General features: G+C 43.9%; 1 protein-coding gene across 4 annotated transcripts in view; it reads left to right on the top strand.

The window, feature by feature from the left end:
• The window catches only part of LOC121568030 (fibroblast growth factor receptor 2), a 111,432-nt gene that overhangs the window by 52,153 nt on the left and 44,791 nt on the right, over positions 1-14,488 (top strand). For all 4 annotated transcript variants that reach the window (XM_041878595.2, XM_041878585.2, XM_041878578.2 and 1 more), the window contains exon 6: positions 8,581-8,704. In XM_041878595.2, the coding sequence (XP_041734529.2) occupies positions 8,581-8,704 (124 nt within the window). The remainder of the gene's footprint in view (positions 1-8,580; positions 8,705-14,488) is intronic.

Here is a 14,488-nt window from a genome sequence, read left to right as displayed (position 1 = left end):
TACAATCCAAAATGTATATAGTTTTTTGTTCCAACAGAGGAAGTCTAGAGAGAATGTTTCATAATTTTTCACTGCAGCCTCTGTGGTACTTAGAAGATACAGTAACAGTTAGTGAGTTTATTTATTTGTCCTGAAAATACCTGATGCCACATCTCATGGGAAACAGGGCCAATTGTGCGCCTCCCCATGGGTCTCCCGGTCGCGGTCGGCTACGACAGAGCCTGGATTCGAACCAGGATCTCTAGTGGCACAGCTAGCACTGCGATGCAGTGCCTTAGACCACTGCACCATTCGGGAGGCCATAACATAAATACCTTATTTACATAAGTATTCAGACCCTTTGCTATTAGACTTGAAATTGAGCTCAGGTGCATCATCCTTGAGATGTTTCTACAACTTGATTGGAGTCCACCAATTTAATTGATTGGAGATTATTTGGAAAGGCACATACCTGTCTATATAAGGTCCCACAGTTGACAGTGAAATGTCAGAGCAATAACCAAGCCATGAGGTCAAAGGAATTGTCCGTAGAGCTCCGAGACAGGATTGTGTCGGGGCACAGATCTGGGGAAGGGTACCAATAAATGTATGCAGCATTGAAGGTCCCGAAGAACACAGTGGCCGCAATCATTCTTAAATGGAAGAAGTTTGGAACCACCAAGACTCTTCCTAGAGCTGGCCGCCCGGCCAAACTGAGCAATCAGAGGAAAAGGGCCTTGGTCAGGGAGGTGACCAGGAACCCGATGGTCACTTTGACAGAGCTCTAGAGTTCCTCTGTGGAGATGGGATAACCTTCAAGAAGGCCAACCATCTCTGCAGCACTCCACCAATCAGGCCTTTATGGTAGTGGCCAGACGGAAGCCACTCTTCAGTAAAAGGCACATGACAGCCTGCTTGGAGTTTGCCAAAAGGCACCTAAAGACTCTCAGACCATGAGAAACAAGATTCTCTGGTTTGATGAAACCAAGATTGAACTCTTTGGCCTGAATGCCAAGCCTCACATCTGGAGGAATCCTGGCACCATCCCTACAGTGAAGCATGGTGGTGGCAGCATCATGCTGTGGGGATGTTTTTCAGCGGCAGGGACTGGGAGACTAGTCAGGATTGAGGCAAAGATGAACGGGCCAAGTACAGAGAGATACTGGATGAAAACCTGCTCCTGAGCGCTCAGGACCTCAGACTGGGGCGAAGGTTCACCTTCCAACAGGACAACGACCCTAAGCACACAACCAAGAAAACACAGGAGTGGCTTCGGAACAAGTCTCTGAATGTCCTTGAGTGGCCCAGCCAGAGCCCGATTGAACATCTCTGGAGAGAACCTAAAATAGCTGTGCAACAACGCTCCCCATCCAACTTGACAGAGCTTGAGAGGATCTGCAGAGACGAATGGGAGAAACTCCCCAAATACAGGTGTGCCAAGCTTGTAGTGCAGGGTTCTTCAATTCCGGTCCTGGAGGGCCGAAACACCTCTGTTTTTCATCCTCTCCTTCTAATCAGGGGCTAATTCAGACCTGGGACACCAGGTGAGTGCAATTAACTACCAGGTAGAAATAAAAAACAGAAGTGTTTTTCGGCCCTCCAGGACCGGAATTGAAGAACCCTGTTGTAGTGTCATACCCAAAAAGACTCAATGCTGTAATCGCTGCCAATGGTGCTTCAACAAAGTACTGAGTAAAGGGTCTGAATACTTAAGCAAATGTGATATTTCCGTTTTGTTTTGTTGTTTTTAGCAAACATTTCTTAAAACCTGTTTTGGTTTTGTTATTATGGGGTATTGTGTGTAGATTGATGTGGGGAAAAAAACAATTTAATCAATTTTAGAATAAGGTTGTAACTTAACAAAATGTGGAAAAAGTCAAGGGGTCTGAATACTTTCCGAAGGCGCTGTATGGTAAGATACTTCAGCTGAATAAGATAATACGATTGGGGAATCATACAATCTATCGAAATCAAATCAAACATTATTTAACCTTTTCACACGTGAGTTCCAAATATATCTAACGGTCTCCCCAGCGTTAGTTGTTTTATGCACGTGATGTCAGAATTTACTCACCGTTCCAAAATGGAATTGTTACGCAATAGGACAGTTAACACGCGCTGCCTGCTAATCAAATCAAATCAAATCAAATCAAATTTTATTGGTCACATGCGCCGAATACAACAGGTGCAGACATTACAGTGAAATGCTTACTTACAGCCCTTAACCAACAGTGCATTTATTTTAAACAAAAAAGTAAGAATAAAACAACAACAAAAAAAAGTGTTGAGAAAAAAAGAGCAGAAGTAAAATAAAGTGACAGTAGGGAGGCTATATATACAGGGGGGTACCGTTGCAGAGTCAATGTGCGGGGGCACCGGCTAGTTGAGGTAGTTTAGGTAATATGTACATGTGGGTAGAGTTAAAGTGACTATGCATAAATACTTAACAGAGTAGCAGCAGCGTAAAAAGGATGGGGTGGGGGGCAGTGCAAATAGTCCGGGTAGCCATGATTAGCTGTTCAGGAGTCTTATGGCTTGGGGGTAGAAGCTGTTGAGAAGTCTTTTGGACCTAGACTTGGCACTCCGGTACCGCTTGCCGTGCGGTAGCAGAGAGAACAGTCTATGACTAGGGTGGCTGGAGTCTTTGACAATTTTGAGGGCCTTCCTCTGACACCGCCTGGTATAGAGGTCCTGGATGGCAGGAAGCTTTGCCCCAGTGATGTACTGGGCCGTACGCACTACCCTCTGTAGTGCCTTGCGGTCAGAGGCCAAGCAGTTGCCATACCAGGCGGTGATGCAACCAGTCAGGATGCTCTCGATGGTGCAGCTGTAGAATTTTTTGAGGATCTGAGGACCCATGCCAAATCTTTTTAGTCTCCTGAGGGGGAATAGGCTTTGTCGTGCCCTCTTCACGACTGTCTTGGTGTGTTTGGACCATGATAGTTCGTTGGTGATGTGGACACCAAGGAACTTGAAGCTCTCAACCTGTTCCACTACAGCCCCGTCGATGAGAATGGGGGCGTGCTCAGTCCTCTTTTTTTTCCTGTAGTCCACAATCATCTCCTTTGTCTTGGTCACGTTGAGGGAGAGGTTGTTGTCCTGGCACCACACGGCCAGATCTCTGACCTCCTCCCTATAGGCTGTCTCATCGTTGTCGGTGATCAGGCCTACCACTGTTGTGTCGTCGGCAAACTTAATGATGGTGTTGGAGTCGTGCCTGGCCATGCAGTCATGGGTGAACAGAGAGTACAGGAGGGGGACTGAGCACGCACCCCTGAGGGGCCCCGTGTTGAGGATCAGTGTGGCAGATGTGTTGTTACCTACCCTTACCACCTGGGGCGGCCCGTCAGGAAGTCCAGGATCCAGTTGCAGAGGGAGGTGTTTAGTCCCAGGATCCTTAGCTTAGTGATGAGCTTAGAGGGGCACTATGGTGTTGAATGCTGAGCTGTAGTCAATGAATAGCATTCTCACGTAGGTGTTCCTCTTGTCCAGGTGGGAAAGGGCAGTGTGGAGTGCGATAGAGATTGCATCATCTGTGGATCTGTTGGGGCGGTATGCAAATTGGAGTGGGTCTAGGGTTTCTGGGATTATGCTGTTGATGTGAGCCATGACAAGTCTTTCAAAGCACTTCATGGCTACAGACGTCAGTGCTACGGGTCGGTAGTCATTTAGGCAGGTTATCTTAGAGTTCTTGGGCACGGGGACTATGGTGGTCTGCTTGAAACATGTTGGTATTACAGACTCAGTCAGGGACATGTTGAAAATGTCAGTGAAGACACTTGCCAGTTGGTCAGCACATGCTCGGAGTACACGTCCTGGTAATCCGTCTGGCCCTGCGGCCTTGTGAATGTTGACCTGCTTAAAAGTCTTACTCACATCGGCTACGGAGAGCGTGATCACATAGTCATCCGGAACAGCTATAGGCTATGTTTCAACTTGTCAATTTCAAATTATTTTCTAACAAGTTGTATTTTCTAACAACAGTTTGAATTGAGGTGTGTTCCGCCTCCTCATTAATTCACATAGAAGTAGCCCATTTCAGTGTTGCGGACCATTTATGTTTGAGACTTTTACTGAGCCGGACAAACTTCCGTCTTCGAGGAGAGCCCTTCCCCATTTCTTCTGCACATCAAGTATGCAGACATTTGCGCAGTCTTCCAAGAAATGGCACATTTTCTGGCTGGCACTTGCATTATTGCATTGTTGTTTTCCTTACAAATAATACCTTTGGACATGTTTGCGTTTCTATCAAAGTAAGTGCCTTATTTTCTGTATATCGTGTTGTCGTTTTTACTGTAATTTATACAGTCGTGGTCAAAAGTTTTGAGAATGACACAAATATAAATTTTCACAAAGTCTGCTGCCTCAGTTTTTATGATGGCAATTTGCATATACTCCAGAATGTTATGAAGAATGATCAGATGAATTGCAATTAATTGCAAAGTCCCTCTTTGCCATGAAAATGAACTTAATCCCCCCAAAAAAACATTTCCACTGCATTTCAGACCTGCCACAAAATGACCAGCTGACATCATGTCAGTGATTCTCTCGTTAACACAGGTTCGAGTGTTGATGAGGACAAGGCTGGAGATCACTCTGTCATGCTGATTGAGTTAGAATAACAGACTGGAAGCTTTAAAAGGAGGGTGGTGCTTGAAATCATTGTTCTTCCTCTGTCAACCATGGTTACCTGCAAGGAAACACGTGCCGTCATCATTGCTTTGCACAAAAAGGGCTTCACAGGCAAGGATATTGCTGCTAGTAAGATTGCACCTAAATCAACCATTTATCGGATCATCAAGAACTTCAAGGAGAGAGGTTCAATTGTTGTGAAGAATGCTTCAGGGCGCCCAAGAAAGTCCAGCAAGCGCCAGGACCGTCTCCTAAAGTTGATTCACCTGCGGGATCGGGGCACCACCAGTGCAGAGCTTGCTCAGGAATGGGAGCAGGCAGGTGTGAGTGCATCTGCATGCACAGTGAGGCAAATACTTTTGGAGGATGGCCTGGTGTCAAGAAGGGCAGCAAGGAAGCCACTTCTCTCCAGGAAAAACATCAGGGACAGACTGATATTCTGCAAAAGGTACAGGGATAGGACTGCTGAGGACTGGGGTAAAGTCATTTTCTCTGATGAATCCCCTTTTCGATTGTTTGGGGCATCCGGAAAAAAGCTTGTCCGGAGAAGACAAGGTGAGCGCTACCATCAGTCCTGTGTCATGCCAACAGTAAAGCATCCTGAGTATTGTACCATTCATGTATGGGGTTGCTTCTCAGCCAAGGGAGTGGGCTCACTCACAATTTTGCCTAAAAACACAGCCATGAATAAAGAATGGTACCAACACATCCTCCAAGAGCAACTTCTCCCAACCATCCAAGAACAGTTTGGTGACGAACAATGCCTTTTCCAGCATGATGGAGCACCTTGCCATAAGGCAAAAGTGATAACTAAGTGGCTCGGGGAACAAAACATCGACATTTTGGGTCCATGGTCAGGAAACTCCCCAGACCTTAATCCCATTGAGAACTTGTGGTCGATCCTCAAAAGGCGGGTGGACAAACAAAAACCCACAAATTCGGACAATCTCCAAGCATTGATTATGCAAGAATGGGCTGGCATCAGTCAGGATGTGGCCCAGAAGTTAATTGACAGCATGCCAGGGCGGATTGCATAGGTCTTGAAAAAGAAGGGTCAACACTGCAAATATTGACTCTTTGCATAAACTTAATGTAATTGTCAATAAAAGCCTTTGACACTTATGGAATGCTTGTAATTATACTTCAGTATACCATAGTAACATCTGACAAAAATATCTCATTACACTGAAGCAGCAAACTTTGTGAAGACCAATACTTGTGTATTTCTCAAAACTTTTGACCACGACTGTATGTATGAAGCATAATGTATTTACAGTTTTATTCACATTTTCAAGTACTGATGACAAATAATACATTCCGATTATTGCATAGATTGTAATGATGTGTGTAAAATACTTTTTTTGTATTTTGTTATACTGATTATAATGATCTAATGCAAAACTATTTGCCAGCTATGTGTGGCGCCATGTTTGTTGACATCATACAATGCATTCTCGGTGTCAAGTAAACGTCTGTCAGACCAAAGATGTTATAATGAGGTCAACTTCCGGATGAATGAAGGGAAGTGAATGATCGTAGATGACACACCCCCTTCAACATGCATACTGCAAACAGATCAAACTCATCTTGTCTCCTCTTATTATCTTTGGTTAACGCAAATAAAGAACATGGTGGCGGGCACAAGCTACCCATCGTCGGATTACTTTTGATTTCTAGAAAATGTTTTACTCAATTATTTTGATCCATGTTGAGCTCAAACATGATGTGATGAATTATAAATAGTAATTGCTATTAGCTAATTCATATTGTTGTTTTTGTCAGCCGAGAGTTCCCTAAATATGACCGCTTGTGTTACGTCAATTATTTCCTCAGTTAGCGCTAGGACTTATGTAGCCTACATTTTCCAATTTGGATGATTGTGTATGCTGTCGCTACTTCTGTGAATGTCTGAACATTGCATCCCAAAATAAACTGGTCACATTCAGTACAAAGTTTTTTAAGGACTGTGTTTGTGCAAAATGTCTCTGTGAGAAAAAACTGTGGCTATATACTTTGTAGAGACACCTTTTGCAGCAATTACAGCTGCAAGTCTCTTGGGGTATGTCTCTATAAGCTTGGCACATCTAGCCACTGGGATTTTTACCCATTCTTCAAGGCAAAACTGCTCCCGCTCCTTCAAGTTGGATGGGTTCCGCTGGTGTACAGCAATCTTTAAGTCATACCACAGATTCTCAATTGGATTGAGGTCTGGGCTTTGACTAGGCCATTCCAAGACATTTAAATGTTTCCCCTTATACCACTCAAGTGTTGCTTTAGCAGTATGCTTGTCCTGCTGGAAGGTGAAACTCCGTCCCATTCTCAAATCTCTGGAAGACTGAAAAAGGTTTCCCTCAAGAATTTCCCAGTATTTAGCGCCATCAATCATTCCTTCAATTCTGCCCAGTTTCCCAGTCCCTGACGAAGAAAAACATCCCCACAGCATGATGCTGCCACCACCATGCTTCACTGTGGGGATGGTGTTCTCAGGGTGATGAGAGATGTTGTGTTTGCGCCAGACATAGCATTTTCCTAGATGGCCAAAAAGCTCAATTTTAGTCTCATCTGACCAGAGTACCTTCTTCCATATGTTTGGGGAGTCTCCCACATGCCTTTTGGCAAACACCAAATGTGTTTGCGGTTTTTTTCTCTTTAAGCAATGGCTTTTTTTCTGGCCACTCTTCCATAAAGCCCAGCTCTGTGGAGTGTACGGCTTAAAGTGGTCCTACGGACAGATACTCCAATCTCCGCTTTGGAACTTTGCAGCTCCTTCAGGGTTATCTTTGGTGTCTTTGTTGCCTCTCTGATTAATGCCCTCCTTGCCTGGTCCGTGAGAATTGGTGGGCGGCCCTCTCTTGGCAGGTTTGTTGTGATGCCATATTCTTTCAATTTTTTTATAATGGATTTAATGGTGCTCCGTGGGATGTTCAAAGTTTCAAAGTGATATTTTTTTATAACCCAACCCTGATCTATACTTCTCCACAACTGTGTCCCTGACCTGTTTGGAGAGCTCCTTGGTCTTCATGGTACTGCTTGCTTGGTGGTGCCCCTTGCTTAGTGGTGTTGCAGACTCTGGTGCCTTTCAGAACAGGTGTATATATACTGAGATCATGTGACAGATCATGTGACACTTAGATTGCACACAGGTGGACTTTATTTAACTCCTTATGTGACTTCTGAATGTAATTGGTTGCACCATATCTTATTTAGGGGCTTCATAGCAAAGTGGGTGAATACATATGCACGCACCAATCTTCCATTATTTATTTTTATAATTTTTTGAAACAAGTTATTTTTCATTTCACTTCACCAATTTGGACTATTTTTACATGAAATCCAAATAAAAATACATTTAAATTACAGGTTGTAATGCAACAAAATAGGAAAAATGCCATGGGGGATGAATACTTTTGCAAGGCACTGTATGTTTCCCCTTGGCTTTAATTCTGTAGAAAGTCTAATTCTAGTAAACACAGTAATCAGCAGAACTCCCTCTCCCCTCTACAGTGTCTTTAGTGACAGTTCTGTAAACACACACACAAACACACACACATGCACACACACACACACACACACACTCCACTTGATTGGCCCATGCAAAACAAGTGCCCTAAAATAAAAAACTTAATGTCTAGTGTAGTCTACGACTGTTTGATTTTCTCTCTAAGTAGTAAAAAGTAAAATATTTAGAATCTGCAGGGTTTTCCCTAGTGTTCTAAGGAGTAGAGGTTGTAAGTGGTAGCTTAGGGAGAGCACTCCACTCAACTCCACAGTCCCAGCAAAACAGTGAAATTCCTTGGGTGGGGGTAGCAGCTCACCTTAGGATCAGTCTGTCACCATCCGTAATATTGTTTTTCACCATGATGCACTCGTGAGTATAAACTCTCTGGCCTTCCATCAATCCGCATCGTTTTGGATGTTCCTGTGTGAGTTTTTTCTTCATTCACATTAATGGGTTGTTTTCTCTCTCAGGTGCGTCACCAGCACTGGACCCTGATCATGGAGAGTGTGGTGCCGTCAGACAAGGGCAACTACACCTGCCTGGTGGAGAACGCATATGGCACCATCAACCACACCTACACCCTGGATGTAGTGGGTGAGTACTGCACTGGGCCTGCCTGGGATAGAGGGAGGGATGGGGGAGGTTAATAATAACATCCGCGAGACACCTGCGGAAAGTTGGGGTCAGGACCAGGGTCAGCCATTTGCCGGTGTCCTTGGAACATTTTGGGTTAAGTGCCTTGCTCAAGAGCACAATGGCCGATATTGTCACCTTGTCGGCTCCGCGATTCGAACCAGCGACCTTTCGGTTATTGGCCTAATGGTCTAACCTCGAGGCTACCTGCCGCCTCCAACAAAATGTTACCTGTTTGGGCCAGCATTAGAGGGTTCTCACAGAGGTTGTTGTGGGCGGGGTGGGGTTGAGGGTTATTGCTGGCTGTTTGATTCCCCAGGTGCATGCTACTACACTGTATGTAGGTGCAGAGAAGGAATGCTGCCTAGGTGTGCCAGGTCTGTTTCTATGGGCAGTATTGATGCATGTACTGTATGTAGGCAGGGCCCTGGCCAAATCAAATCAAATGAAAAATCTAATCAAATTGTATTTGTCACATGCGTCGAATACAACAGGTGTAGTCCAATTTGTAAGTCGCTCTGGATAAGAGCGTCTGCTAAATGACGTAAATGTAAATGTAGACCTTACCGTGAAATGCTTACTTACAAGCCCTCAACCAACAATGCAGTTCAAGAAATAGAGTTAAGAAAATATTTACTAAATAAACTAAAGTAAAAAATACAATAAAAAGTAACACAATAAAATAACAATAACGAGGCTATATACAGGGGGTACCGGTACCGAGTCAATGTACAGGGATACAGGTTAGTCGAGGTAATTTGTACATGTAGGTAGGGGTAAAGTCACTATGCATAGATAATAAACAGCGAGTAGCAGCAGTGTAAAAACAAAGGGGGGGGTGTCAATGTAAATAGTCCGGGTGGCCATTTGATTAATTGTTCAGCAGTCTTATGGCTTGGGGGTAGAAGCTGTTAAGGAGCCTTTTGGACCTAGACTTGGCGCTCCTGTACCGCTTGCAGTGCGGTAGCAGAGAGAACAGTCTATGACTTGAGTGACTGGAGTCTTTGACAATTTTTTGCTTCTTAGTCACAATAGTCTGATTCGCACCAAGCCAAGCCGATCTGTACTGGGCTTGCCTGGTTACGCATAAGCCGCATTTGCTGGAACCTCGCTGGAAAATAAAATATCCCAGCAAGCCTAGTACTGTTCCGGTTCGCCCTATAGTGTGAATCTGGCAACTGTCGGGTGGACATAAGGGGCCAGGGATGTGACTGTAAGAGGAGCTGGAGAGGGACAGTGGGAGTGGCATGCTGCTGAGCCTCTCTCTGGGAGCAAACAGAACCAATGGGGTCAGCAGCAATGTTACCAGACATTTTTTAGACACTGAGAAAATGTCTGCTGAGCGCAAACTTGAACGTTGTGAAAATTCAGTGCAACCTTCAGCGCGCGTTTACTGTGAAAACTGTGGCTGTACCCACTTTAAGTTGCAGTGGGCAAGTAGGCTACTGTGGCTATTTGATCATAATGCAGGCCTACCAGGGTGGCCTACCATCAAAAACAATGGAGAAAATGCATCCCATAACATTTTAACATGGAAATAGCTGTTCTATCATTCAGCCTACAGTAGCAGCCAATGTGTGGTGTTCAATGTAGGCCTACATTCCATGAGATTTTTGAAAAAAACATGCAGGGCTTGACATTAAATTGTTTATCCACTTGTCCTTCAGACAAGGAGGTGACTGAAAATGTTGTTGTGTTGTTTGATGCAAGAAACCACTTTACAAAATAAAATGCATTATTATTCCCATACCATTATTACAGAGAAGTAATGCTACCTTCTGCCTATTGGCTACTTAGCTTATTCAAGCCTGTCTCATAATAGAACACTGCGTGACTTTACGTGACTTGCTTTTCAAAGAAATGTACACGTTTTGTGCTCTTGTAGGAAGCAATCACTCCCCTATTGCTGACTACAAATGATCTATAACTGGGATAATAACTCACTAACTAGCAAAGGATATTAACAAAATGTGCACACGTGGCTACATGCAGCTCTCGCTTTGATCTCAAAACAAGCACATCTACTCACGACCGCTCATGCTGTAGAACAGTCCAGTTCAAAGTGAACGGCACAGATCCATATATGGCAATGGTCTATTTGCATATAGTCCTACTGCAGCTCTGATTGGTTATGCCACACACGTGTCAATGCAATAAAATCCTACTCTGATGCGTTCTGCCTACAACCAAATCTCTTGCATAGTTAGTTTTGCATACTAAGTCTTGCATAGTTTGTTTTGTTTCGGTATGTTGCATTGAAAGTGGCTAATATTGTCACAGTAAAGGGAAACGTTGATAGTGTTAAATAACAGGGAAAACTCTACAAAGTTGAATGAAGTTTATTCTCGTGCTTCTCTCTGTGGGCTGATATTTCTTCTGTGTGGCAGTCCCAGGAGAGCTGCGTGGCGGCAGTCTCGGGGCTACTGCGCGCATTGGCACAGCTTAGCGGGAACATTGGTCAGCAGTATTACAAGGGGACACAGCAAGTTCAAACCTAACTCAGTCAACCCCTTTACTCTGACCTTTGGAGCAAACAAGACAAGAGTGTGTGTGTGTGTTGTGTTCAATGTGTTCAATGTATTATGTAGCGCCCTGGTCATCTTGCAAAATAAACTAGCAGGAGGGTGGCAGAGAATAGGGGGGTTAGATCAGAGTGTTTGGGTAAGTCAAATGCCAGATAAATGTGTAAATGTGTGTACACTGTATATATTGCGTGTGTGTGTGTGTGTGTGTGTGTGTTTTTTTTTTTTTTTCCCTGCTGAGTTATTCAACAGTCTACTCTTATGATTATGACTATGGGTCTGTGTCCCAGACTGAGACCCATCTCAGTGTGTTGCTGTGTGTGTGTGTGTGTGTGTGTGTGTGTGTGTGTGTGTGTGTGTGTGTGTGTGTGTGTGTGTGTGTGTGTGTGTGTGTGTGTGTGTGTGTGTGTGTGTGTGTGTGTTTTATGGCTGTGACGGTCATGGAATTTTGGATGATGGTTATTGGTCAGGCAAATGAGCTTGGTCACTATTATAACCGTACAAATGCATACAAAAATGTAAAATGCACATTTTCTCCTCTCCTCTGCTCCTGACTGCATGTGCTGCCATATAAATATAATGATATGATGTTCATTACATTTCTACACTCTTAGAAAAACCTCTGTGGAAAGGGTTTTACATGGATCCCAAAAGTGTTCTATATGGAACCAAAATGGTGCTATCTAGAAGCTAAAAGGGTTATTTGGCTGTCCCCATAGGAGAACCCGTAGAAGAACCCTTTTTGGTTCCAGGTAGAACCATTTTGGTTTCCACAGAGGGTTCTACATGGAACCCAAAAGGGTTCTACCTGGAAACAAAAAGGGTTCTACAAAGAACCCTTTTGGAACCCCTTTTTCTAAGAGTGTATGTGTGCTGCTGTAGGGAGGGGGGCATTACCTAGGCAACCAAAGACCCGTTTGCTACAACACCTTGCTTGTTTCACATTTGCTATAACACCTTGCTGTGCTCCGCACAGTGCTCCGCACAGAGCAACACAGTTTCATCACGTTGTTAAGTGTCCATGTTACAACAGAAACGGACTCAACTTCATGAATGCCCGGCCGTTCCTCCTTCAGTCAGCTGTTCATTCCACACAAAAAATAAATAAATATATACACCTTCCTAATATTGAGTTGCACCCCCTTTTGCCCTCAGAACAGCCTCAATTCATCGGGGCGTGGTCTCTAGTTGGCTGGATCTTCTTTGGGTGGTGGACCATTCTTGATACACATGGGAAACTGTTGAGCGTGAAAAACACAGCAGGGTTGCAGTTCTTGACAGACTCAAACCAGTGCGCCTGGCACCAACCTTGTTCAAAGGGACTTCAATCTTTTGTCTTGACCATACACCCTCTGAATGGCACACATACACAATCCATGTCTCAATTGTTTCAATCCTTCTTTAACATGTCTCCTCCCCTTCATCTACACTGATTGAAGTGGATTTAACAGGTGACATCAATAAAGGATCATAGCTTTCACCTGGATTCACCTGGTCAGTCTATAGCTGTGTTCGAATACCCATTCTAACATAATGTATACTAAATACTTAATGAGTATTTACTACATATTATATACTATTAGTTCATTTTAGTATACTGTAAACGAATGGTATCCTTTCAGTTGAGCGTACTAGCGCTTCGCCTGTCTACCGGAAGTTGATGCTGTTGCTATGCAAACTATTGCTAGCTTGTTAGCATAACAAATTACTAGCTAGGCATTTTAAGACTTCGGGTGTGTTCTTAAATTCAATCTGGAGTGCCAGAGTGCGCTCAGAGTGCACTCAGGGCGTTCATAAATTCAGAGCGTTGTCCTTTTGTAAATTCAGAGCATTTAGCTGAACATTTAGTTCAGAGCGCACACTGGACGCTCTGGCCGAGGAGTAGGGTTGATTCGAGCGTTCTGTCCTTACATATTATTATTATTATATTACAACGGCAGTCAAGCACCCAAGCTAACTTGCTAGCTACTTCCAGACACATATGAGAGAACACCTCACTCTGACCATTTTACTCTCCCTAGCAGAGCTGGTTAGGCAGTTTTCATGTTATCCAGAGCATTGGTGACTAACTTCTGCTGGCAACAATTTAATTACGCTTTTTTGCCGATGTTTACTGACACCGGCCATTTTCAACGGGTGTTGAGCGTTTGTAAATTCATCAGTTATTCTGCGCTCTGGTACACTCGGACAAGAGTGCTCTGAAATCAGAGTAGATAGCGAGAGCGAATTTACGAAAGCACCCGAATGTCCACTGAGAACGCACAACTACTATACCACTTAGCTAAGAATGACGGAAATAATCAAGTCAATAAACGTTGGGTAGTTAGTTAGATAGCATATACAGTGGGGGAAAAAAGTATTTAGTCAGCCACCAATTGTGCAAGTTCTCCCACTTAAAAAGATGAGAGAGGCCTGTAATTTTCATCATAGGTACACGTCAACTATGACAGACAAATTGAGATTCTTTTTCTCCAGAAAATCACATTGTAGGATTTTTAATGAATTTATTTGCAAATTATGGAGGAAAATAAGTATTTGGTCACCTACAAACAAGCAAGATTTCTGGCTCTCACAGACTTGTAACTTCTTCTTTAAGAGGCTCCTCTGTCCTCCACTCGTTACCTGTATTAATGGCACCTGTTTGAACTTGTTATCAGTATAAAAGACACCTGTCCACAACCTCAAACAGTCACACTCCAAACTCCACTATGGCCAAGACCAAAGAACTGTCAAAGGACACCAGAAACAAAATTGTAGACCTGCACCAGGCTGGGAAGACTGAATCTGCAATAGGTAAGCAGCTTGGTTTGAAGAAATCAACTGTGGGAGCAATTATTAGGAAATGGAAGACATACAAGACCACTGACAATCTCCCTCGATCTGGGCTCCACGCAAGATCTCACCCTGTGGGGTCAAAATGATCACAAGAACGGTGAGCAAAAATCCCAGAACCACACGGGGGGACCTAGTGAATGACCTGCAGAGAGCTGGGACCAAAGTAACAAAGCCTACCATCAGTAACACACTACGCCGCCAGGGACTCAAATCCTGCAGTGCCAGACGTGTCCCCCTGCTTAAGCCAGTACATGTCCAGGCCTGTCTGAAGTTTGCTAGAGTGCATTTGGATGATCCAGAAGAGGATTGGGAGAATGTCATATGGTCAGATGAAACCAAAATAGAACTTTTTGGTAAAAACTCAACTCGTCGTGTTTGGAGGACAAAG

Source organism: Coregonus clupeaformis, chromosome 1, assembly GCF_020615455.1.
Source record: "Coregonus clupeaformis isolate EN_2021a chromosome 1, ASM2061545v1, whole genome shotgun sequence".
Lineage (NCBI taxonomy): Eukaryota > Metazoa > Chordata > Actinopteri > Salmoniformes > Salmonidae > Coregonus > Coregonus clupeaformis.
The sequence above is the reverse complement of the archived record's forward strand: the minus strand, read 5'-3'. Positions and strand labels throughout refer to the sequence as shown.